This window comes from Apaloderma vittatum, unplaced genomic scaffold (assembly GCF_000703405.1).
Source record: "Apaloderma vittatum isolate BGI_N311 unplaced genomic scaffold, ASM70340v1 scaffold6307, whole genome shotgun sequence".
Taxonomy (NCBI): Eukaryota; Metazoa; Chordata; class Aves; order Trogoniformes; family Trogonidae; genus Apaloderma; species Apaloderma vittatum.
The window spans coordinates 1,853-27,126 of NW_009727734.1; the positions used below are offsets into that span (position 1 = coordinate 1,853).

Genomic DNA, 25,274 nt, shown 5'->3' on the forward strand with positions numbered 1-25,274 from the left:
ATCAGAGAGGCTTTTTGTTGTGGTACTTGCTAGAAGCTGCAAAAATTTAATAGAAGTTCCTATTTCTGCTAGTCCTGTGTTTTCCTCACAACTTAACTTCACTTTTAGGTATCCAAAACCAGCATATGATTGGTGACATATGTTTGCAAACTGTTACTTTTTCCTTTTTTTTTAGTCCTGGCCATTCATAGTAGATGGCTGTAACTGGTTGAAATACATTTGCTACCTGGCAGTAGATACTGTAAATTTTCTTGGTTGTAGAATTTATTCTACTTAGAATATAGACGATAGAGAAATAAAGAAACTAAGTTTATGTTGTACAGGACATGATCTTGCAAAATAATTATTTTGAAGAGATTAGGCACTTTATGGTTAATGCAAGTGTTAAGCACTGCAGTAATCTACCACCCTCTTTTAAAATGTTTACCTCCCCATATGAAATTTTTCCTCAAATTTCATATTATTCAGTTAATAATTTTTATTAAGTATGTAGCTATTACAGGTTCAGAAAAGGTCAGCTGATGTAGTAGCTATAAGGGAATACCAGTTAAGGATGCAATGTTGATTGCCTAGCAGAAGGAAAGCAAGTGACTAATGGGAAATAGAATAGCTTTCTTATTTTAAAACTTACATGAATCTGATGCGCTATTTTAGGCTGTTACTCTGCAAACACAAGGAGGCAGGCTTTGATTAAAAAAGAAAATCTGGCCTGTGTAATAACTAAAGAAATTATAACTATGCCATAACCATTTTGACTCAAGTTAGTTTTTAAAAACTCTTAAGAGGTAGTTCTATCTTATACTTCTGTACTTAGTGGTCATTGATGTTTTAACTCAAAAATCTTGCATAATTCTCAAATTCTTGAGATAGAAAAGCATCACAGAAATCCTTCTAAAGAAGCTTACTGTCGTGTTAATATTTCTGGTTTTGGGAGATCAAGCAGGAAAGAAAAGGTAAAGACAATTTTTTTTTCCCCACTACTAGTTGGCAGCCTCTTGAATCAAAAGTCATTCAGCTCTTATTGGAAATACTCATCTGTTAGATGCTACTGGCTTTTTAATTTCAAGTTTAGTCAGACATCCATGAAACAAGCTTCTCACTGCGTATCAATTATACGACTTTTTTTAAAAATTAAAAGTTCTAAAAGATACAAAAGTTCATGCCCTGACACAGAGCTTGGAAAATATAGCTGTGTAATTTTGCAGCTGAAATATTGATATTTTTTTACAGACTAGGACTAATAAATATTTTAATTGAGTTTTAATTTAATCAACTTTTTTATTGTATCTTGATGCTTTTTTTAGTAACTAATTTAGAAGATAGATGTAATTCAGAAGTATTAGTGGAAATGAAGGTAACTGGTATTTGTTCTATTTCACGGCAGACATTCTGTACATACTGACTTTATTTAACTCTGACACTGTAGAATTGAAGCATAGGATCAAATTTCTGAGCTTTCCGGTTTAAATATGCAATTTCTGTAATAATTTTGTATAATCCATTTGTAAAAGCACACTTTCCATATTCTCATATTGCTGGTGGCAGAAAGCTCTTGTGTACTACTAATACTGGAAATTATTTGAAGCCTATTATTAGAGATTACATACTGAAGAACAGATTTAATCTGTTTTTTACTCAGGATAGATTAATTGAAATGGTCAAATATTTAAGAAGTAGATATCCATTTCTTAAAACTTAATAGTGTAAGTCTTATTTTGATTGTGCTACAAGTATAAACTAAAAAAAATTCTTTTTTTCTTCCCTGAGCTTTCTGGTTTTTTCTGTCTTCAATCTGTTGCTTGTTTGAACTGATTTGTTTCAAAGATTTGTAAGTAGGGAAACTGCTCTTAAAACTCTTTTGTCTGTGGAGATAGGAGAAAAAGTGATTAGAATAATGAAGATAAATACTCAAACCCAACATTCCTCAAAGTGAATTGTGGGTAGAAACAAAAATTAAAGATTATATTAACTGTTGTTTAGTATTTATCACACTTGCTTTGGTTACATAGACAATATTTGAAAAAAATTGCTCAGAGATAAGCATGAGAACATAAAATATAACCAGTGTACTTCAGATTTAAACTTTTTCTGAGGTATGTATATTTCTGTAAACCTGAAGTTCATCTATACAGTGTAAATATACTTACATGCATTTTTTCCACTGTATAATCGACAAGTTTTTGGTGAATCTTTGTTCATCTCGATCCTCTAGAAGTAGAATTAAGAACTCTTTTTTTTTTTTTGCCTGAGGTTTGCTGCTGCATCTGAAGGGCTGCATCAATATCATCATTGTAGTTTTCAGAACCACAAAAGCATTAAGACTGAAGGAACTCTGTATGTCACCTAGTCTAATCCTCTACTCAGAGCGTGATCACTAGTCCAGGTTGGTCAGGACTGTGACCAGGTGAGTTTTGAATAAAGACTCCACAGCCCTTCCTGTGTCTCCTGTACTGGGACCTAGTACTCCAGGTGTGTCACACCAGTGCTGAGTAGAAGGGGAAAGATTACCTTCTTCAACCTGCTGGCAGTGCTTCTTGTAATGCAGCCCTGGGTGCTGTTAGCGATTAAGGTCAGGAGTGAACTTTGGAAACTTACTTCACGATGATGCCCATCTAGGGTGCTTTGGTTCACCTCACCAGGTAGTTTGAGAGCATGAAGTAGTTTTTTTTCCAGTTTACACTGACCTGAAGGATGTTCCATGGGAGTGCTCCAGATTTGTATTTTAATCACTACAAGCTGTTGTATATGCATGACTTGACTGTAACTAATTCAGAGTAGCTGCCTTTTGTCAATTACTATAAATCCTAGTCTCCTTCAGCATCATGTAATAAAGAGGATGTATAAAGCCCCTTGAAGTTTATCAGTGTTATTAAGTCTGATTTTAAAAATCTTTAAATTCAGACAGCTTGAGCTTAGCCATGTAGAAATACCATGTATTTATGACCTGCAATTACATTAATGAAGTATGATGCATTAGATTTATGAAAGCAAAAATAATTTCACTTTTATTTGCAGATGTATTCTTTATGAAAATGTTTGTGGTACTTTGCATACAGTCTAATGTTTTTGTGTCTTACTTCCCACATCTGTATTCCAGCTGTTGTCTTCCTGTACCAAGCAGTTAAACATTTTTCTGTCAGTGGTTTAACAAAGGGAAGAGGAAGGTGTAGAATATGAGTAATAAATTACAGTCTGAAAAAGCTTTAATCTCTTAATCAGAATCAAAATATGGCCAAAGTTTGTGACAATTTTTTTTTTACTGTTTAATGTCAATTTATTATTATCAAATGTCAGAAATATTCCAGTTACTAGTAATTTTTTTATATACTGGAAAATTAAATATGCATGGGGAAAATAACTGTAATCCTTTGATCCTGTTAGATGAGGAAAAAGATGGATAGTAGGCAAAATTTAGAAGATAGAATCAACCTATTGTGCGTGCTTGCTGGCTGGAACTTTTGTTCTCCAGCATTTTTTACTTGGCATGGAGTTAGTTTAAAATGGGAGTGAGGGGAGTTTCAGTTGTTATCCAAACATAAATCTGGAATAACTTACTGTGTATTAGGAATGAAAGCCTGGCACCTACTAAAGACAAAATACTCGCTCTTGAAATTGTGCTGTGTATTAGCAAGGGAAAAATAACATGCTATTATGTGACATAAATAAAAGCAGAGAAGTTTCTGTAAAGCTCACTGTATAATTCCATCCAGCACACCCACACTTAGTATTTGCTGAACAAAGATTAAGGGCAAGGAATTAAAACATAAATTTTATAGCTGTCTTGGCAAAACATTTTTCTGGGAATGATTACTTGCCAAGTCTTTATGAATTTGAAGATAAATGTCCTGTCTGCAAACTGAGAGCAAACCCTCTTCTAGTTAATCATTGGCAAAGTGGTTAAGTCTTTAGGCATAAAAGTTTACAAGTGGCTTGAGCTCTACTTATAATATTACTTAGAATATGTAAATATACTATTTAGGCATTAGCTCTGTGTAGCCTCCTTTACCTCTGTAGTGCTTTACTTTATCCATATACTAGTGTTGTTGGCCACATAGATGTCTTTTAGCTACTTGATTTAGATAAACGGAACAAACCCCAGAGGTTTTGTAGCTTAAAAAAATCAATAATTGCATTAATTATTTATTCCCAGGTATTCCAGAACTTCAAATAGCGAAGAGAGAATTACAGGTCACTTATTTCCAATATTGTCTACATTCTTCACATATTTCATTTAGGCTTTAAAGCTTTGAAAACATTTGCAGCTACAATGTATAGTTTTAGTTGTCTTTTTATATTGGAATTTTCAGCAGAGTGACTTTTCACAGATGAAAATTTTATATCAAAAATTACCAGACAAATGGCCCCTGTAAGTCTAGTTATTTAGTCTTACTGTGGTCATTAAGGACATAACACTTTAATATCTAGAGAGAAGTTCTGAATCAAAAACTTTGAAATAATGTTGCTGTAAAATGACATCTAAAGTGTAGTCTCCATACCGTTCAGATTAACTTCCAGTTGTTAGAAGTTAAACCACTTAAAGAAAATTTGTGGTGACTTAGTGGAATGTATTATTACTCTGTTTGCTGCTTTTGTAATATTATAGAAACCAGAACAGCTGTATTTAAAAGAATACAAATAATTACTCTGTTTTCTTTCAGATATAGGAGCGGCAAGACTTGAACTCACTATATTTGGCTTTCTCAGCAGAGCTGTTGGAGGCGATAAACTTTGGCCTCTTGCTTATGAGGTCTTTGCTACTGAGATTACCCATCAACATAAAGATAGAGGACAGCCTCAAAAAAGCTTGAAAAGTAGTGTTGGTGAAGGTGGTTAATTAATTGCCAGTTTAAACTTTCAGTGATGATGTTAACAGGGGAAAATGATGTTGTGCTCATTGCTGCTAAAAATCAGTAATGAAGTGAGTTTGCCCATTTACTGCAAGCTAGACAGGAGGTTAGATTCCCTTCACTAGATCAAAGTGTATCTTTCAGTTACTATTATGTATCCTTGCTGTAAGTAATATATGAGTGATAAAGTACACACAAAAGTAAAATTATATGTAAGGCAAAAATAGTAATATCAAAACCAATATGAGCCAACAGGGTCTTACTGATAGCCTTCATGTAGAATAATTGGGCCATTTCAAAATTAGAGAAAGCAAAGAAAAGGATGACAAAAGATGCAGACATGCAAAAACTTGTGTTTGGACATAAATATTCTTTGCCTTGGGAATAATATGTAATAACAGTACACATAGGCAACCTGCAAGTTTGCCTTGTACTTCATGACAATAAGTTTGTTTTATCAACGGTATTTGAGTCAAGACTCTTTTAGTACTGAATGCTACAAGGTAGTGGTGCTTTGTCGATAGTTTCACAAATATTGTATGCTTTCTTGATGACCTTGAGAAAGAATGAATAGCTTTTCCCCTGAGCTCGATGACTGCCTCATTAAAGGCCTGTCTCAGAGCAGGTTTTGCTCTGCGATACTCCTTTCGAACGTATTGCTACTGCATGTGGATAAATGTGTATGCAAAAATTCTGAACTTTGAAAGGTCATCAAGACTGCAGTAGACCCTGTTGTTAGTGTATCTTCAGTATGCTTTGACCTTTTACCAGATAATAAGATCTTGCCAGAAATCTCCTTTCCAATTTATATATATGTTCATACAAACCAGGCTTTGATGGCTAGGGGTGATAATTGTCTTGTGTACTCAGTTGTGTGGTACAGAGGTGTAATTGCTGTTCCAGGTGGAACGCATTAAATCTTAGCTCAGATGACATCAATTGTCTGTAGGATGTCTTTGTTCTTAATACCTGTACAGCTGCTGCTAGAGCACCTTCATATTTTCCTGACAATCTGTGTATGCTTTGGATAATAGTCCTTTGATCTTGAATGACTCAAGGACTCTTGGACATGTTGGTCCCAGAGTCTTTTGTTAGCAGAAAAGTGGTGTTGATATGGAACATTGCTTGATGTGACCCACGGTGTAAATTTATATATATTCAAGAAAAACATGTTGCTTATCTCTAACAATTGTTCTTTGACCCGCGTTCTCTGTGTGTTCAAGACTCACTCTTCTGCAATTGTTGAATAGAATGCCAGAAGGAGTCTTGTAGTTTACTCAATTTCTGAAATCTTAAAGAGTGAAAAGGGCTGACTTTTTAGAGCTACCTATAAAGACACAGTCCTGTAAATACACCCCTTTGGATATTATTGAGGGGAAAAAAAACCACCTTACTTTCACTATTTAGATGGATGTATTTGCAGTGAATGTGAAAAAAGCCACATATATGAATTATGGTAGAGATAATGAGGTTCTTTTTAGCAATTAACATAATTTATATGCAATTATGACAAAGGGTATTTCAAATTTATGTCACCCTAACTCATCAGTCTAAAATTAATTTACTCTCCTCTGGAAATATCTGATATTTGTATCTGTCAAAAAGAATTAAGTGGCCTGGATGGCCCATAGGTCTAGCATATATTATGTTAATTCATAAGTTTTGTATTATCAAGTCATACCCTGAAGTGTGTTCAGCAAAACTTCAAGTACTTAAAAACTTCAAGTACTTAAAAATCAGTTTAATTGAAGACTGTAAGGATTAATCATTGTATCATAGAATTATTATATTTGAAACATGAAATACTACTTTTTAAATCCTGAAAAAACCAGTTAAATGTTGATGCTCACCTGCAGAGTCTAGGTAGATTTTCTGGGGAGAGATATGATTTTATCAGGCAAACTGATAGTAGATGAAAAAGGCAGACAAGGTTTTTGAGCATATAATGCTTGCTTCTGCAAAAAACATCGGGATAAGTGCAGTCTGAAAACAACTGCATTATATTGGTGTTTCCTGAGATACCTTGAAGGGAAAAGGCTATCTTTAGTGTATGAAGAGATATTTGGAAGGAGAGGGATGGTAAAGCTGTGAAGCAAGAAAGGACCACCTGCAGATCTCAGTCCTGCAGGAGAAAGGACATTGGACTTTGCTGTAATAACTAGCTCACTGTAGTATTTGAGAGAGTTGGCTTTTGGTTCTTAAGCTCTCCATTTGAAAGTGTTTTATAGGACTCCATGGGGGTCAGGAGTGAGAGTTAGTAGAAGACTTATTTTGTGAAAAATGTTCTGTGTTTAGTTACTGAATGTTTCTGACCGTTTTCCCTTTTCAGTCTCTGTTAATTCTAGTAAATAATAGTTGTTTGATTTTACCCACAATTTCCTGTAGCATCAAAAGTTTTGCCATGCACATGTCTAAAATTCATAGCTCTTTGGTAGTAAAAATTTAATCAAAGATGTTAATCATTTGTTTTCAAGATTATGTGAAAAACTGGCAACTTTACTTGCAGGGGAAGTTTAGTAAAGTCTGTCCGATCTGATTTAAAGATCAGATTTGTGTCTTGTGTCTTTCGTTACTATGGAGATAATAGATGCTTAATTGGTTTTGTTAAAGTGCAGTTTTAAAGCTAACTGGTTCTTGCTACATGGGGTTAAATTCTTGACATATATCCACATGGTCTACACATATATGCGAATCATATGAAAATTTTTCCTGTATAATGAGGGAATAAAAATCGACTTCACGTTCCTCTTTGAGAGAGCTTCATACAAGGGTGGTGATTACTTACAAGAGCACTTAGTACTGTATAGTAATGATACAAGTATCAGTCTGAAATTGGCAGGAATACTCACTGAATAAAGTAAAGCGTAGATCTTGGAACAATATCTCCTAGTATCTGTGCCAGACTGAACATATCTAAATTTCACTGTCATTGCTCACTAGTACTGCCGTAGTACTTTGTTAAAAGACGAGTTTATCTTTAGGATGTGTTGGGGCAGGAGGGGCATTGCTCTTCTTCCTCATGGGTTTTGCCTTGGATAATCACTACTTTTTTTATATGTGTTTTGTCTCCCTTAAAGGTCGTTTGTATGCAATGCAAACAGGGATGAAGATTGATAGTAAGACCCCAGAATGCCGTAAATTTTTATCCAAACTTATGGATCAGTTAGAAGCTGTAAGTAGAACTTATTGCTCTCTTCTAAAAGGATTCATGGTATTGCTTAAATTTTTATTTAAGCTTCTGGAAATTCTCTATTTTCTCTGTCATCAGTCACTGATACAACTATTCTGTATGCAGGCATACTATGTGAATTTAAATTGTATGTAATAAATTGGCAGAAGGATTGAAAGGAAATACAGCTATATGTATGTATATGTTTATATATATGTATACATGCACAAACATAACTGAAATCTTATACAGCAGACATCTGCCTTAAGATTTTGTTTAGACAGCATGAATTATGATACTTTATTCATAAATATTCTTATGAGAAACCGCAATTCATTACAAAATAAATACAAGAGTACTAGAATATTATTTTTATTTATCTTTGATTCCTTGAAGTCTATTAGTTATTTTCACTGCTGCAGGACTTGCTAGCCTAGTCCTTGGGTGCTTTTGATGTTTTCAACCTAAGCTGTTGTACCCAGGTAGTTTTTTAAAATGTTAGAAGATACTTTTGATTCTGTCCTCTGTTAAAGACGAGGGATTCTTATACTATGAATTATTGTAAGCAGTCTTATCTGTGTGGGTAAGAGCTATGCCACGCTCTTTTGAATAGATGGACCTGATAGTATTAAAAAAGCAAAAAAACTTAAATAGAACAGAGTTAAATAAAGGTAAAGTCATTGTATAGATGGCCAGTTTAAGTTCCAGGAGCTGTTTATGTTCATATGCTGTATTTTTCAATAGTCTCAAAGGAAGTAGTATGTAGAGTTTAAGTACTCGTTTGGAAGCAGAAAGTAATGTTGAAAAATGAAACAGTGGTTCTCTTTGTGTTCAATATTAATGATCCCATCCAAAATCTAGCCATAGCAGTCAGTGCCTGAAGTTCGTGTGAAACTTGTGCAACAGCCTTCAGTTCTTCAGAAAAAAATGAAACATGAACTTTTTATCATCTTTTCATACCTTATGCTTCATGCTAGGTTTTATCTCTGATTTTTAGCAATGGAAAATCCAGTATACAGTGACTTCTTGATGTGTTATTTCATGAAATTTTGTCACCTTTAATGGGTCTCATTTTTATCTTCAAAAGGGAAGAGAGGTGGCAGGAGAGAAGTGATAAAAACACTGAAAGATTTAACTCTTCATTTCCTTGGGATTGTTAAAATTTGTTGGATACCTTATGGTACTGCAGCAACTAATCTGTCTGCAGTGTTCAGTTATCCCTTTTCTTTCAAATTTGCAGTGAATAAAAAACCAGCAAAACCTCATGACTTTATCTTTCAGTTGCTATTAAGATTGTCTGTGTGACAACTGATGCATAGGTATTGAAGTTTCTTCTACGTAGCCAAGTGATGGAAGGATGGAGAGAGCGCTAAGCAGGTCTAATACAGCATTTTGGGGTCTAGGAACTTTGCAATAAATATAGTGACGTGTTGTACCTCTGTGGTCAGTTCATCACAGCTATTTTCAGTCTGCCTGTGACCACTTGTTGGTTTAGAGGTTAAGATCAAAGCTTATGAAGAGTGCTGAACTTTATAGAAGCAAAGAATAAAACAGTGTAGATATATCTGAAAACAACCAGATGTAATCTTTGCAAGAAACTTTGCATGATATTCCAGATACGTAAACTAAGTACAGTGATTTTTATCACTGTATTTTTACATATGCTTTTCCAGTAGGTAACTGTTTCATTTAAATGTCATTAGTAAAATTGAACCAAATTTCCTTGATTTTTAGGTACAAATTTTGGTTCATCATTTAAAACCTCAGTACTTCTGTACTGAATCACAGATTATGTGAAGGGTAATTTCAAAAGTAAACAACAATGTCTTTAGAAGTATGTGTAAGTGAGGGTCATTTGTGTCTTTGAAATAATCTCTGTTGAACAGATCATGTGTATTAGTAAGTTTTTTTCTGTGTGTAAGGTGTATGTATAGGATAGTGAAATATTTATAAACAAATCATTTTCTTCCTCAGCTTCAGTGTTTCATTTCAGCTATATATGTTGCAACTTACAAACTTTGGTACAATCACAAGCAAAACAATTGCACTTTGGAAACCATATACAGAGTAGGAGTTTGACAAAAGTCTTCAGATTTAAACTTTTATTTGGAAAGTTTATATTTCAGTACCGAAATCAAGTAACTTTTCTGACAACGTTCTCTGTATTAAAAAGTTGGCAGCAGTCTAAAAAATATGGAAATGCAGCCTGCATGATTAAATTTTCTTCACATGCACAGTGAAAAATAACTGCCAGAGTCTGTTTTTAAATCTTTTGGCAACATAAAGGCTGCAGGTTAGTATCGTGCAGTGTTCGTGTTTTTGTTCTCTAAGGATAACCTGAGATTTCCTTATGTGCAAACAGTAAGCCTATTCAGAAGCTGTAAATCCACCTGTTGTAACTGTCGGAGGGTTATTTGCTTTACTGATTTTTATTAGGAAATCTGAGAATTCTTGTACTTTAACATCTTTGAAAAGAGGTCTTTGAATTGCGGTACAATGCTTATACTGAAAATTCCAGTAAATCTGTAGGTCACTAGGTCAAGGTAGAGCTCAGACATTTTGAAAGACGTGATGAACTGCAGGGAAGTCACAGGAGAGAAGATAAATGATCACTGACCTACAGTACCTTTATAAAGCATGCATTACTTTATCAGTTGAACACTGTTGCATCCTGACACAGACTTCAGAGTGCTTGGTCTTGGAAAATATCTGTAGCTACTCCTTCATAGTATTGTAAATGTGTTTATTTTTAATGTTTGGGTGGGTTGTTTGTTTTGGATTTTTTAAGTATTTTGTGATTGAACATGGTATTCAGAGAGCTACTTATGCATAATATTTCTCCCTCCAGAGAAGGTACTTTCTCTTCAGCATGCTGCTTTTAGCATTTGTAATTTTAGAAGCTAGAGATCTGTAAAATAATCAAAATGTATGTTATTTCTTTTTTAAATTGTACTTGGCTTTGGTTAAATCAGCAGCTGCTTCTTGTGCTTGAATTAAATATCAGAATTACTAGAGTCTAATAAGGTAATGTATTTTTTCAACTTTTTTCAGATGAAAAAGCAATTTGGTGATAATGAAGCAATTACTCAGGAAATTGTTGGTTCTGCTCATGTGGAGAATTATGCTTTGAAAATGTTTTTGTATGCAGACAACGAAGACAGAGCTGGGCAATTTCATAAGTATGTGAAAATATTTGGGTTTGTTATCTGAATTAAGGTACTGATCAGGAACTTTGAACATATCCAAACTATTTTTAATTTGACTGAAACAAAAATATGGCTTTGATGCATTAATTTCTCTTTCAGAAAACCGGATTTGTTAGTACTAGTTTGTCTAATGTCACACATGAAGTGGTGTCCTTCTTTTTGTGTTCTTCAAGAGGTTGCTCACCTACTGGCAAGCATTCTAAAACCATAGGCTAATACTGAGCTTGTCATCAAGCATGTTGTAGTTTCTACTGTCCAGTGATGGATAGTTGTAATGATACATTGTGTGGTTTACTTTAAAGTGATTACTACAGGACATTGATGGCTTTTTCTGAAATAATACAGGAGTGTCCTATATTGAACATTCCAAAGTGCAGAACACGTGACCAGTTTTTAAAAATACTGAAAATTTTCTACATACTAGTTAGGAGAAGAGTCAATACGCTGCTGAATTCAAATATTGTGAATTAAGTTCTATAGTATCAGATTTTGAAAAAAAAATTAGTGCTGAGCAGCTTGAAAGAAGCCAGTATGATCCAAAATGCCAACTTCTAAAATATGATTCTGAGAGACTGACATTACCAAGTTAGTGAAATGTTTTCTTTTTTACAGAAACATGATAAAGTCCTTTTATACTGCAAGTCTCCTGATAGATGTTCTAACAGTATTTGGGGAACTCTCTGAAGAGGTAAGTGTTAAGGATATCAGTGTATTATCTGATTGCTTTTTCTAGCACAAGTGCAAATTAGAGTTAGTTCTGCAAAGTTTTTATAATTTGTGAATATGAACTTCAGAGAACATAGGTTCTAATTGTGTAGTTAAATACACATTAGTAGGTCACAAGGAACTGTGCTAAGTATTTCAAGTTATATGTGTTATCTGCTAGAAGCTGTTGTCTGCTAGAAGATGCTTCGTGACAATATCAGAAGTCCAGAGTCTGATTATTACTGTGGGACACATTGTATTACATTGAGCAAGTAGAAATTATTATAGGGAAAAATAATGAAAGGTTCACTCTCACTTTTTTTACACTGCAAGCAAATTAAGAATAGGTATTTCTGGCTTTGCAACAAACCTCACTTCTAAAAGGTGGTATGTTAAATTCAAGAAGAACCAAGCTTGTGCTCTGGCCATTGGGACATGAATGTTTAACTGAAAAAATTATCTTCTAATGTAGACGGTGCTCTCTGTGGCAGGTAATCTTTTAACCAAAAAGTATTGCAGAATAGGCTGAACAAAATCATGATTAATTATGGCACACCAAAATAAGATCTTCGTCTGTTTGAAAACAAACTTTCCTAGTAGCTACATGACTAGCTGCTCTCTGTTATTCATGTCACACAGAAGAATTATTCTGTGATATCGGAGAGAGAATTTTTTTCTGGATAATATTTTATTTGTGGAAATGAAGACCATATTTTTCTCTTGGTCTGCATAAGCATCCTGATGGATAACAAGGGAGCGGAGCTTGTTGGAGATTTCCACTATACTGTCACTCTTCACCCTACTCTAGATGAGAGTGCAGTAGACTGTGAGCTTCAGGTTTGAATTTGATTTTATTAATTCTCCAAAAATTCGGATGTAATTTTAGGCAGAACTTTTAAAGAGACTTCTGTCTACCTCAGTTTCCAAACCACTTTTCCTATGATTATTACTGTGGAAATTTGAGTTCAACAATACCTTACAGTTGATAATGTTGATGTGAAACACACTATCAACCTGAATTGTTCACTTGGCCAAATTATTCCACTTACCCTTCCACAGTTCTCATCTTTGTTTATATTCATCCTTGTTCCTTGAAATATATTAACTCATAACTTTCAGAAGTGGTTATTTGTCGTACTACTTTTGACAGAGTAGTTGATTTGCTTGATCAGTTTGCGATTTTGTGTAACAATTGAGAACTCTTTCTATATTAAAAAAACCACTGTTGTAGCACTCCCAGGAGATAAAAAGTGTCCAGTCTTCATTTCATGTTTTGACATATTGAAGTTGTACCTAAGAACAGTAACGTATATTTTAAAAAACAAAATGTAAAAAAAAAAAATTGAGATTCTGACACTTCAGTTGCATATGTTTTTTGAAAAGAAGAAATTATGAAAACCCAGATGAAATGCTTTTCCTCAGTAACTTCAGGCAGCTTAGTTTTATAATCTTTTCTCAGGTTAGAAAACCTGCTTATTTCTGTTTCGGATGCATTAATTCGCAGACATGAGTGGTTAAAGTGATTGGCCTTTTCCCTTCCCCAGAATGCCCAGCACAGGAAGTATGCCAGGTGGAAGGCAGCGTACATTCATAACTGCTTGAAGAATGGAGAGACTCCTCAGCCTGGGCCTATTGGAATGGAAGGAGAGAGCTTTGGTGGGTGTTTCTCTTCTGATTCTCAATCTCTCATCATGCAATCTCATATTTTGAAGCTTCTTTCCTGGTTATCCATGAAGGAAGAGGAGAATGAGCATGACCTGCTATTTATATAAAGATAAAACTGATGGTCCTGCCAGTAAGGTACAGCATCCTGTTCTGCTTGCCAGTCACTAGCTGATTTTTTTAGTAGAAGACAAATGTGTAGCGGGAGATAAAAAGTAACAAAGTAAAATAAAAACGATCTGCTCAGTGAGCAAAGTATAAGGAAGTAGAAAATAGGCAGTTTTACTCCTTCCAAGTCCACCTTTGCTGGTAAGTAGCTCATCGCCTGAGGTACGAGAGCTTTCTGTTGTCTTCCAAATGTGAACTGGAGAACACGGCATACAAGGTGAAGTTAAGTGGGCCTAAAGGAGAGTTCTTAGTGTCTTAAACCATACCTAATGGGAGAGTGTAGAGAAGATCTAAGCCAGACTTCTTGGACGTACATAGCAATAAGACAGCAGGCAGTGGACACAGGTTGCCCCAGGGAATACATGAATTATTTAGAAAATAGTTTTTGTCATGAATGTGGTCAGATACTGGAAAGAGATTTCTGGACAAGTGATCGAATATCCATCATTGGAAATACTCAAAACCTGACTGGATATAGTCCTGGGCAACTAGCTCAAGCTCACCCTGCTTGAACAGGGGGTTGAATTAGTCTCAAGATAATCCCTTCCAGCCTGAGCCATTCTGTGCCCACAGCAGCATGATCTGTGGTAGCACTGGCAGGAGTGAGGAATTGAACCAGATAACCTGCGAAGGAACCTTCATCCTTTTTATGATTCTTGAAAAAATCAGTTGTATATGGAAAAGAGAATCAATTGATAGAAAGAGGCCATATAAGAATGCTTCTGAGGTTCAAATTTAGACAGAAAACTCTGAAAAGTGACTCTGCACAGTGTAATTATATCATTTAATGTCCTAGCCAACATTACATTAAAAAGAAAAATTGTAGAATACATGGTTACAATTATTCTAATAAGGAAGTGTGCCAAACATCTATCTCTATTTATTGTTAGCCTTTACTTTGTTAAAAGTGAACTAAGTGTCTAAAAGCCTGGGTGCCAGTTATAATTTCTTTGCAGTTTCCTGAATAAAATACTGTTTGCATATTAATACTTTAGAAACACAGCAATATAAGTAAATACAAATATTTGTGAACAAGTAGTGGCTTCCACGCTCCTGATTTATTTTTGTTATTATGTTTTCCTTACCTAAAGATGCCTTACAGGCTTAAACACCAGAATGGCTATCTTACCCACTGAAATATTTTCCAATCTAGTTACAGCTATCTTGGAAGTAAAACATTAGCAAACTAATTTCTTCATCAACATACAATCTTTTTCAAGACAGTTTTCTTAACTGCTAGTGTAGCTGTAGCAAGAGACACTGATTCAACACCAGCTGCAAACATGGAGAAGACTGTGGGGAAAATGTTTTGTTATAGTAGGTGTAATGAATAGCCAAGTTAAATATTTCTAACTTTAAATGAGTGCTTTTTAGTGAGTTGGCTGACTTGTAGTGTGGTAGTGTCTACAAAGCTTACCTGGTTATGTGAAGTGAATTACAAATTCTAAAAATCTACAAAAATAGAATTTCTAAGCAAAGATTACAGAGCTTTTGCTAAAAATCTGTGTATGCAACTTGTATAGGAAGAAATAATTGTTTCTTGGGAGCAACAAACAGACTCTTTCTTCATATTATTAATGTGGACACAAAGGTAAATCATGTACTTAAGGCTGCAAAAGAAACTTGTAGGAGAGAGAGTAGAATTTACTCAAATCCTTACTATTCATTGCAGGTCTTTACAAGCAGTAGTGTGAATTGAAGACTGCTGCTTTTATTACTAAGTTATCTCTACTTAAATGTGCTGCAAATGCTGAGTGGACCAAAATTTTACCATCGTTATTGGTAGGGAGCCTGCAAAATCTATAATTCGGTAATATCTTATTTCTTGAAATGTACTTCATGTAGTAAGAAAATTTCTCACATTCTTATCTGAGCAATGAAATGCAAAACACTTTATGACATTTTTTTGAAATTAACTCTATAGTGTAGATGTTCATAATGCTTTATACAGCCAAGACCAAAAATGTATGCAAATTATTTTTTATTAGAAGAATCAGTTTAGAAAGTATCAATTCTTGCTTTGTGCATCATAAGAAGAAAAGCAGCATTGTCTGATATACGACTGGACCTTCCCCATTCCTTTCTACTTGCTCATTTTCTTCCTTCCCTTGCAAGTGGAAAAAGTCTGTTTAAACAGAGTGAAACTAGGTCTCTCTGTAGCTTGACAAATTACCATTTTTTTCCCCAAGTGTTATTTTCTTTGTGATTCTTGAAAACCATACTGTAACTCTTGGAGATGTTTTTACAGTAACAGAGGCGTGCTTTATGCAGTTCTGCTGTTGGATTTATGGATGCTTTTGTCAGGATCCCACCATGGAAACCTTAAAATGACATGCTTGATTTCTTAATGTGGTTAAAATCGTAGAGTACACATAGAGGTCACTTAGCACTGCCTCTAGGCCATCCAACAAGATTTTATACTAATGGAAAAAAAAAAAAAGTAATTTCAAGTATAAAAAAGTTCCTAGATAGTCATGGTATAGCCATAGTAAAATGCATCACTTTCACTGCAATACATGTGTATTCTGCATTTGTTTCATAATTCCAAGAAACCTTTATAGTCCCAACTAGCAGAAAGAACAGCATGTGAAAAGTTGATGGATTTTTTGAGTCCATTTCTCAATGTGGTGGGAAAAATATACATATATGTATATATACATTTTTAAAAAGCAGTGTTCCAATAGAATCTTACATTGTGCATCTTTTAGCAGCACCTCAAGCTAAAGAGAAACAGCGCAGCAGAATGAGAAAAAGAAAATGTTTTAAAATTAGAATTGATAGATTACCTTTTTAATTCTCTGGACTCCTTTAGAAATAGGAGTCCAGAGAATTGGAGAAGTCTGGACTTCTTAAAAATAAAAATTTTGCTAGTTTTAAATTTAGTGCTCTGAGCTGCTTAAGTCATATTCCATGCTTCCTTACACTAGACATGGGAATGCCGTTAATAAGCCTTGAGAATCCTCATTTATATTTGTTTCGACAGTTGGTTATGGAGCCAGGGTTATCAGCCTTGTTCCACAAAGTCTTGCCTTCAATAAGTAAACAATATTTTAAACAGATAGTCTGGCTATACTCTAGCTCTGAGGAAAATCTAGAGAGCATGTGGATTCATTATGCTGGGATCCAAACACAAAGGCTAATGAGGTTCCAAGACAAGAAAGTCAGCTGAAGCTGAAACTGAATGTGAAACAATTGTGTCACTGTTTCACAGCCTAGTATTTCAGCATCCTTAAGCAAATTGCAAGGATCTTTAAATTCTTGGTTGTTGCAGCTTTATAGAAATTCTCTGGTTTTTTCTAGCATTCATTCCCATTGACTGGAAAAGATTTATTTTTCAATAATCTTATGGAAGTTCTAACCACAGAACTTAAAACAGTTTGTTGACTTAAATGTTCTTTTCCAGCAGCCTGAGATCCTTCTATTTAGCACTACTGTTAAAACTCTTCACAAATACTGCAAACACATATCTCATTCTAATACTTTAATATTTGATAAAGAATATTTTAAATATTTACTTTGCAGAAAGAATAGTTACAATGCTTTCATGGCATTTGTGCACTTGAAACACCTAAGAGTAGTTAATTTCAGCAAAGCTCCTTTTATGTTTAGTACTGTTTAATGTTTGCCAGTTGCGTAATGGGCAAATCAAACAGCTGAGCTTGATCTTTTGACACATATATCTGATTAAAAAGTATATTGCCTTTTTGTGAATTTGCCTCTTACAGGCACTGTTCTTAAAGGTGGTCAGCACTTCTAACACTTTTTTGTTGTTTTTGTTTATAACATTGCAAGACCTTAACTGTTTGTATCTTCCATGGCCAGCATTGCCTATGGCACTGCACTCTACCGGAGTGACTAGAGGCCATGAAGTCTGCCTTGAGGAGTTTTGAAACTGGGAAAGTGTTGGAGTGAAGGTTGGGAGGTAGTGCAAGACTTAAGTGTGGGGCAAGGGGTTGCAGATAGGGAATATGAAGTCCTGGTGCAGAGAAATTGGAATGGGATTGAAAGCCAGATAAGGGCTGCAGGAAGCAGAATAAAGGAATAAATGCATTTAACAGTTCAAATCTGGGTGAGAATTTACAGGTGGCTTCTCTTAGTTGAGATACAAAGTATTAATCAAAGTATGTTTTATTCACCCCCTCATTCTCACAAGTGACTTAATTTTTGCAGCAGCTTTCCCAAATGTTAGCTTCAGGCAGACACCCAACATGGAAAATCCAACTTTAGAGCTACAATTTGACCAAACTATAAATAATTGATAACAGTATCTATCACAAGTAAACTTGGGCAGCCTTACCTTCAGACAGCATGATGAGTGTGGTAGGTAACTATTTCATTAATCTCTGGGAATTTATTACATTTTATTTTCTGAAACTTTAATTTTTTTTTGTAAACACAAAAAAAACAGTGAAAAATACAGCATTCAAACAATGCGTTTTCCCTGTCATTACATTATTATTTAAAAGGAAGCATATAGAGTGTTTACTTTTGAATCTCACCTTTTTTTTGGTCATTTTTAACACATTTAATTTTTATTTCTATATATATTAGCCACCTGATATTGCAGTGTTTTACTAGCAAAAAAAATACAGCAAAGGAAAATTCTGGCACCTTATATATCCTATGCCTTCCAGAAATCTGCCAGATGTTTGTTTGCATACGTCAGAAATAACTTCATAAAATCACAACCTAAGTTAGTGGTTGCAGCAAGTAAAAGTAATTTTCACAAGAGTAAGATAAAAACATTGAACACGGTAAATTTTTTCTATATTACATTTTCATAGCAGTGCTTGACACACCTGACAAAACTTTACTTCTAGGTTTCTTTGCTTTTTATTACTTTTAAATAAAGATTCTTGGTATTAGACTGTGGATTTGGGGTTTGTGATTTTGTTAGTACTTGGATGTCTTGAATGAAAATCAACAACTAGAAATGCAATATAAACCAAAAAAATATTCTTTAACTGTGTATTTATTAAAGTACAGTAAAAAGGTCCTGCTGACGGTACTGTGATTTTACTCGTGTTATAGCCTTTTATTGTAGTATTGTGAGTTGATCATAGAGTGGCCTAGGTTGGAAGGGACCTTAGAGAACAACCTCCCATTCGATGATGGTTAGTCTAGTCGTTTTTTTTGCAAAAGTAGTACCTGAAGTTTTTATGTGAGGAAGAAGACCTTACATGGGAAAAAATACTGATATTTGCAATAGTAATGTTTGTAATAGTAGATTAATAATTATTAAGCAGCAAAGGTGTTTGCATAACAAATGATCTTGTATAGTTGATGATCAGTGTTGGATTTCATAAAGAACGTCTCTTTTGCCAGTTCTAGATACATGCAAGTTTTGTGCTCCTGTATTTGTTTTGCTCCCTTTCAAGAACTGGCTGTTAAAAAATGTATCCCCAGAACATCTTGTTCCACCTGACCTGATTGATACAGAAGAACAAATACACAATAAGAGAAAATCAGGGGGTTTTTAATTGAACTGAGTTAAAATTAAGAAGCAGAAATCAGCTATATTCTAAAGAAATTGGGTTACTAGTATAATAAAATTAGACCTTTAGTCTTCAAAGTAGCATTAAAGAAACTAGACCAGAACCTAGAATATGACTAGATTGAAAAATGTGTTCTTTATACATGCTGTAGGATATATTGAACTTCATTATTCTTATAGTGCATTATATAGTCGAGCTGTTCTAGATACAGCTATGACTCAGCTAAGATGCATTTCATTTTCTTGTTTATATTACTTTTCCAAAGTTCCTCTCTTTTTGTTATTTGTCATTTCTTTGATATGTGGTGGAAGGGTTGCCTATCTTTTTGAGAAGAGTTTGTCATGCAGATAGAATTTTCTGTTATTCTGGTTCATATATATATATATATATATGAAAAAGTACAGATTACTGCATATTTGTTGCATCTTGTTCAACTAGTGTAGATGCAGTACATGGAGTTATAAGGGATTGTCCTAATGAGACAGATTGCTTCTATTCAGACCAGTGATGAGATAGTCCTTCAGTTTAAATGGATCTTTGAAAGTATGTGAGTTTCTAGGTTATTGTCCTATGGTATGTTGCCTTTTTACTTTGTGATATCAACCATAGGTGGTTTGAATTGATAAATATTTTATTTCACACTGTAGTGTTTCTACTAACAAAAATTTGAAAGGAGATTTTTAAAGAAAGCCTAAGTTTTCAAGTGTTTGTGTGGAAGAGTTGCAGTAATTCCTGTTTTATGTCATCATAGCAGATGTTGAAAGGGAAGAAGCAGGATCATCTTCTCTCCATAGTGGAACAACTCAACCAGCATCAGCATCATCATCTACGTATGAAGCTAACAATATACCAACTAGTAATTACACTGGCATTCATATACCACCAGGTGCCCATGCACCAGCCAACACTCCAGCTGAAGTACCTCATAACACAGGTATGTCTGAATCGCGTCCAAAAAATTCATGCCTTTGAGAGATGAATCCTAGCCCTCTTTACATTACGTATAAAGTAAAATAATTTTTGTATTCCATGTCAGAAGCAGCTTCATAAATTAGTATTGTAAAAGTGCCATGAGAAGTATTTTTTGGGGTTTTTTAAACACATAATTCATATTTTGGAGTGCTTTGCCAGAATATATATGGACTGAAAGAGAGAATGTTCCTGCATACAGAATGAGATTTTTCTTCTCTAGAATCATGTCTTACAATATATATACTGTAAAGCACTATTTAAATCTTTCGTTTGGTGAAATTGTATGACTTCCCTCTTTGGATTTCTCTGTACAGATAGACAGCTGTTCTTTATGTGGGGAACATATCCAACATACTGTTGAAACCAGTGCAACACTGTAACAATTATGCCTGGTGTACCATTCATACTTTTTCTGTTTGGTTTATGCTCCTTTTCTGCATGCAATTACTTCAGTGTGATTGACCTCAAAAACTATTATTAATGGAAATTTTGTTCCTACTGCTAAACATATTGACTCCTACATCCTTATTCTGTGTCATTTTTGGACCAAAACCAAGTTCTTAAGAATCCAAAGTTCTTCCCAGTTTGTTTTTTTTTAAAAAAGTATTAAATGATTTGTGCACACAACTTTTTCACTGCATGTTACCTTTTTTATAATGCTTAATAAGACTAAAAAATTTAAAGCTCCTAATGTCAGTGCTAGTAATAATTTCATTGTACAGATGCATTTTTGTAGAACATGAGATGTTTTTGTCACATGGCCCCTCCTTTTCTTTTATTTTGTCATTTTAAAAATGCTTTACCCTATGAAAAATTCAGGATGCTCTTTTTTTCAGCTTTATCAAAGGGAAATCCTTCAGATAGGTGGGGTTTTTTGGGCCTGGGAGGGGAAGAGAGTTGTTTTTTATATTCAGCCTAGGTAAATGTTTAGCTCTTTGTTTTTACTAGATCTGAAAATTATGGAATGTGAGCCTTGTTGGAATACATGAGTTCTTTTTTTTTCATTACATCGTTTTAACTCCATCAGTCATTCCATGAAATAGCACATAATTTAGAAAAGCGATTATGCCATCTTCCTACAGAGCAGATGTTGTAGAAATAGCTTGCTGTTAGTCTGATACGTTCCGGGCACCCTGGAAAAAATACAGTTTTGGATCAAATGAAATGAAGGCATCTAAAATGTGAGCACTGATGCAAGAATGCTTCACAGTGTAAAGTGCTGTTTCTTCTTTTAGCATCGTCGTTTCCCTTTTAAATCCAGGTAGCTTTTTAAATTCTCACCAATTGATTTGAAGGACTTAAGAGATAGTTTGCAAGTGTGAGATGGCAGGCATGGGGTGTTAAAAATACAAAAATGGAGATTCTTTCTGATATTAAAGGCAGAATTTGGACTACAAATATAAAAGTTCAGTCCTACTCTTCTTTAGCAGGTTTTCCTTAATACTGTAAGATAACCAGTGTCTTTTGGACTGATATTTTCTTTTAATACTTGAAATTCAATTTCTGTGAAATAGCATTCTGATAAAATGAACAACAGCCTGTAAATTCTTCTGTACTGTTTAAAGTATTCATAGTCTGAAGTGAGGGATTTAATATTACAGCAGGATGCCTGTGAGCCAGCACTGTGCCATCATGGCCAAGAAGGCCAATGGCATCCTGGGGTGTATTAGAAGGGGAGTAGCTAGTAGGTCGAGAGAGGTCCTTCTGCCCCTCTACTCTGCCCTGGTGAGGCCACATCTGGAATATTGTGTCCAGTTCTGGGCCCCTCAGCTCAAGAGAGACAGGGAACTGCTTGAGAGAGTCCAGTGCAGAGCCACAAAGATGATGAAGGGAGTGGAACATCTGCCTTATGAGGAAAGGCTGAAGGAGGAGCCTCAGAGGAGGCTGAGGGGTGACCTCATAAATGTTTATAAATATGTCAAAGGGGAGTGTCAGGAGGACGGAGCCAGGCTCTTCTCAGTGGTGTCCAGTGACAGGACAAGGGACAATAGGTACAAGCTGAAACACAGGAGGTTCCACAAAAGCATTAGGAAAAACTTTTTCGCTGTGAGGGTGACAGAGCACTGGCACAGGCTGCCCAGGGAGGTTGTGGATTCTCCTTCTCTGGAGACATTCAAAACCCACCTGGACATGTTCCTGTGTGACCTACTGTAGGTGATCCTGCTCTGGCAGGAGGGTTGCACTAGATGATCTTTTGAGGTCCCTTCCAACCCCTAACATCCTGTGATTAATAAAAATAACCCAAGTCCATTTTTTTTTGCATTTATTTGCAGGAGTGACAAGTAACACCATTCAGCCTGCTCCTCAGAATATTCCTCTAGTCGATCCTTCCCTTTACAGTGCTCAGTCTGCCGGTAAGGTGGTGGCATTTTTATGGTCTCTACATGGACGTGCTCTGTCCTGTGTGTCTCCCCTGAACTGATGGAAGAAATTTGAGAAATATCGTCACCCAAATGCTACTAATTCAGGAAGTTTAAAAAGAATGAACATCACCTCCACCTTGTGTTGCTAAGAGTTTAATAGTTTCAGAAACTTTTGATACAGTTCATGATAAGTATTGTCTGACTTTTTTCAAATCAATGAGCTAGAATTGTGTTAGGCTTCTTGGGTGAGCTTCTGACATACTTAGCAAAGCTTATTTTCCTGGTGGCCTCACTAAATTATGCTTTTGGTAGTTAATACACATTCCCTTTACTTACAGTTTCTTCTACAGACTCAATACCAAAGTTATTCACTTCACTAAATAATCACAACATTCCTGTGATGTAGGGTTTTTGCTGCTTTTATGTGTGCTTGTTGATTGTAAGTAGTCCCTGTATTAAATAATTTGTAAGGTACTGCTAATGATGTCATTTTGATGTACCATTTAATCAAGGCTTTTATCTTTCAAAATGCCATTTGACTTTGTTGTTAAAATAGCTATATTACATGTATTTTATGCCTGCTTGTATGTTGAAGTGCACACATTGGGAAACCATGGCCTGTGAAAGGGCAGTGACTGACAATAAGATTGGAATCGTCCTGGATTCTAATTTGAACACTGACGTGCATTTGGATGAAGGAAGAACTGTTTTATAGGAATTTTTCAGCTGTAGAAGACAGATACTAAAATGATGAATTATATCAGTTTGTAGTAGTCTCATTTTTGTTGTAGTATAATATGGATGTTGATCAAGGAGGGCGTCTAGAAGTCCTGCTGTGAAATCTGTTCACATTCTACCCTATAGTTTCTTCTCACCAGAGAAAGCTGATGGTACATGAAATTGATGTTTTAAGTTCCAGTACTAGATGCAGTTGAATGTTGCGTATTCTGACTACCTAGTTTAGATAGGTATGTTCTTGTATATTGTAACTTGGAAATATTTAATTAGGTATTTTAGTTTATGTCATTGAAGAGAGTGTCTATGTTAAAATACCAGCTTCACTGAGAAAGCATTTTGAATTCAGTGAAATGCAGTAATAGGAATTTGGAGTTTAGCTTGAATTTAGTCTGTTGATTTTAGTCTGTTGCCATAAGAATCCTTACTATCCTTTTGTAGAATAAAAGGCACCTCCTGTTGTTTGGTGTATCACTGTACTGTCTCGTGACAGCTAACTCGTTTTATTGAAAACAGTACCTCAGACCTGTAGCTGAACCATTTAAACTTGGTGATAGTTTTTTGCTTCAGGGGGCTGTTATGGGAGTTTTGGTGGCTCCTTAACCAAAACAGCTGAAGGCTTTACTATAGCTTTACGTAGTAAAACTGTAGTTTTACATAGTAACTGCAAGTTGGAAAGCAAGTTTTGTGTTACTTAGAAGAAAAGCTTTTGTATTTAACCAGCTTATCATGATCCTGTAGGTAGTTGTTCTAGTAGGTTTTTGGGTAACTGCTCTAATAATTATAGTCATAATTGTTTCTTGGTTTGAATGTTTAATTCTAGTTGTCAAAACTGTCATAATTGTTATTTAAACTTTAATTCTTCATTAAGCATTGTAAGTTCCATTATTCAGTATCTGGATGGTATCAGTGCATTGCTCCCTCCAGCCACTTACCTGTGATAATCTGATTTTAAAAGTATATAAATAGGAGTCAAGTGAATTAAGATACTCTGTGTTTATGAGAAGTCATAATAACTACTGTTGTGTAATTAAGAGATTAAGACCCTTGTGAAGTACAGTGATGAATATCTAACTTGATCTAACCTGAGTATTTGCATGCCTGCATTCCTCCTGTGCCCATTTGTTCTGTCACTACAAGTTTGGGTCTTTTAACAGTTCAAGTGTTAAATTCTTAGAAGGGAGTTTTGCAGAAGCACACACAAAAATGTGACAGTGCTCATACAGATCCTTGGTTCTGAAGGCTTAGAAAATAGATGGTCAGCTATGCGGAATCATAGAATGTTAGCGGTTGGAAGGAAGGAACATCTAGAGATCTTCTAGTCCAACCTCCTTGCCAGAGCAGAATCCTCTAGGGCAGCCACACAGGAACATAGACAGGTGGGTTTTGAAAGTCTCCAGAGAAAGAGACTTCACAACCTCTCTGGGCAGCCTATTCCAGTGCTCTGTCATCTTCATAGTAAAGAAGTTTCTCCTTGTGTTGAGGTGGAAGTTCCTATGTTCTCACTTAAACCCATTACTTCTTGTTCTATCACTGAGCACCACTGAAAAGAGATTGTCCCCTTCCTCTTGACACCCACCCCTCAGATATTTATATATGTTAACAAGATCCCCTCTCAGCTATCTCCTTTCAAGGCTAAACAGCCCCAGTTCTCTCAGTCTCTCTGCATAGGAGAGATGTTCAAGTCCCATAATCATCCTCATAGCTCTCCGTTGGGACTCTCTCCAGTAGGTCCCTGTCTCTCTTGAATTGGGGAGCCCAAAAGTGGACACAGTGTTCCAGGTGTGGTCTCACCAGGGCAGAGTAGAGGGGGAGGAGAACCTCCCTAGACCTGCTGGACACACTTTTCTTAATGCACCCCAGGATACCATTGGCCCTCTTGGCCACAAGGGCACATTGCTGTCCCGTGGACAACTTACTGTCCACTAAGACTCCGACATCTTTCTCCAAAG

The 25,274-nt window shown here is 35.3% G+C and overlaps 1 protein-coding gene across 1 annotated transcript in view; it reads left to right on the plus strand.

Moving 5' to 3' along the window:
- Positions 1-7,928: 7,928 nt before the first annotated feature.
- VTA1 (vesicle (multivesicular body) trafficking 1) overlaps positions 7,929-25,274 on the plus strand; it is a 22,564-nt gene continuing 5,218 nt past the window's right edge. Inside the window, exons 1-6 of the mRNA XM_009873774.1 lie at positions 7,929-8,019; positions 11,068-11,195; positions 11,835-11,910; positions 13,472-13,583; positions 20,007-20,186; positions 22,498-22,578. Of these exons, the coding sequence (XP_009872076.1) occupies positions 7,939-8,019; positions 11,068-11,195; positions 11,835-11,910; positions 13,472-13,583; positions 20,007-20,186; positions 22,498-22,578 (658 nt within the window). The 5' untranslated portion in view covers positions 7,929-7,938. The remainder of the gene's footprint in view (positions 8,020-11,067; positions 11,196-11,834; positions 11,911-13,471; positions 13,584-20,006; positions 20,187-22,497; positions 22,579-25,274) is intronic.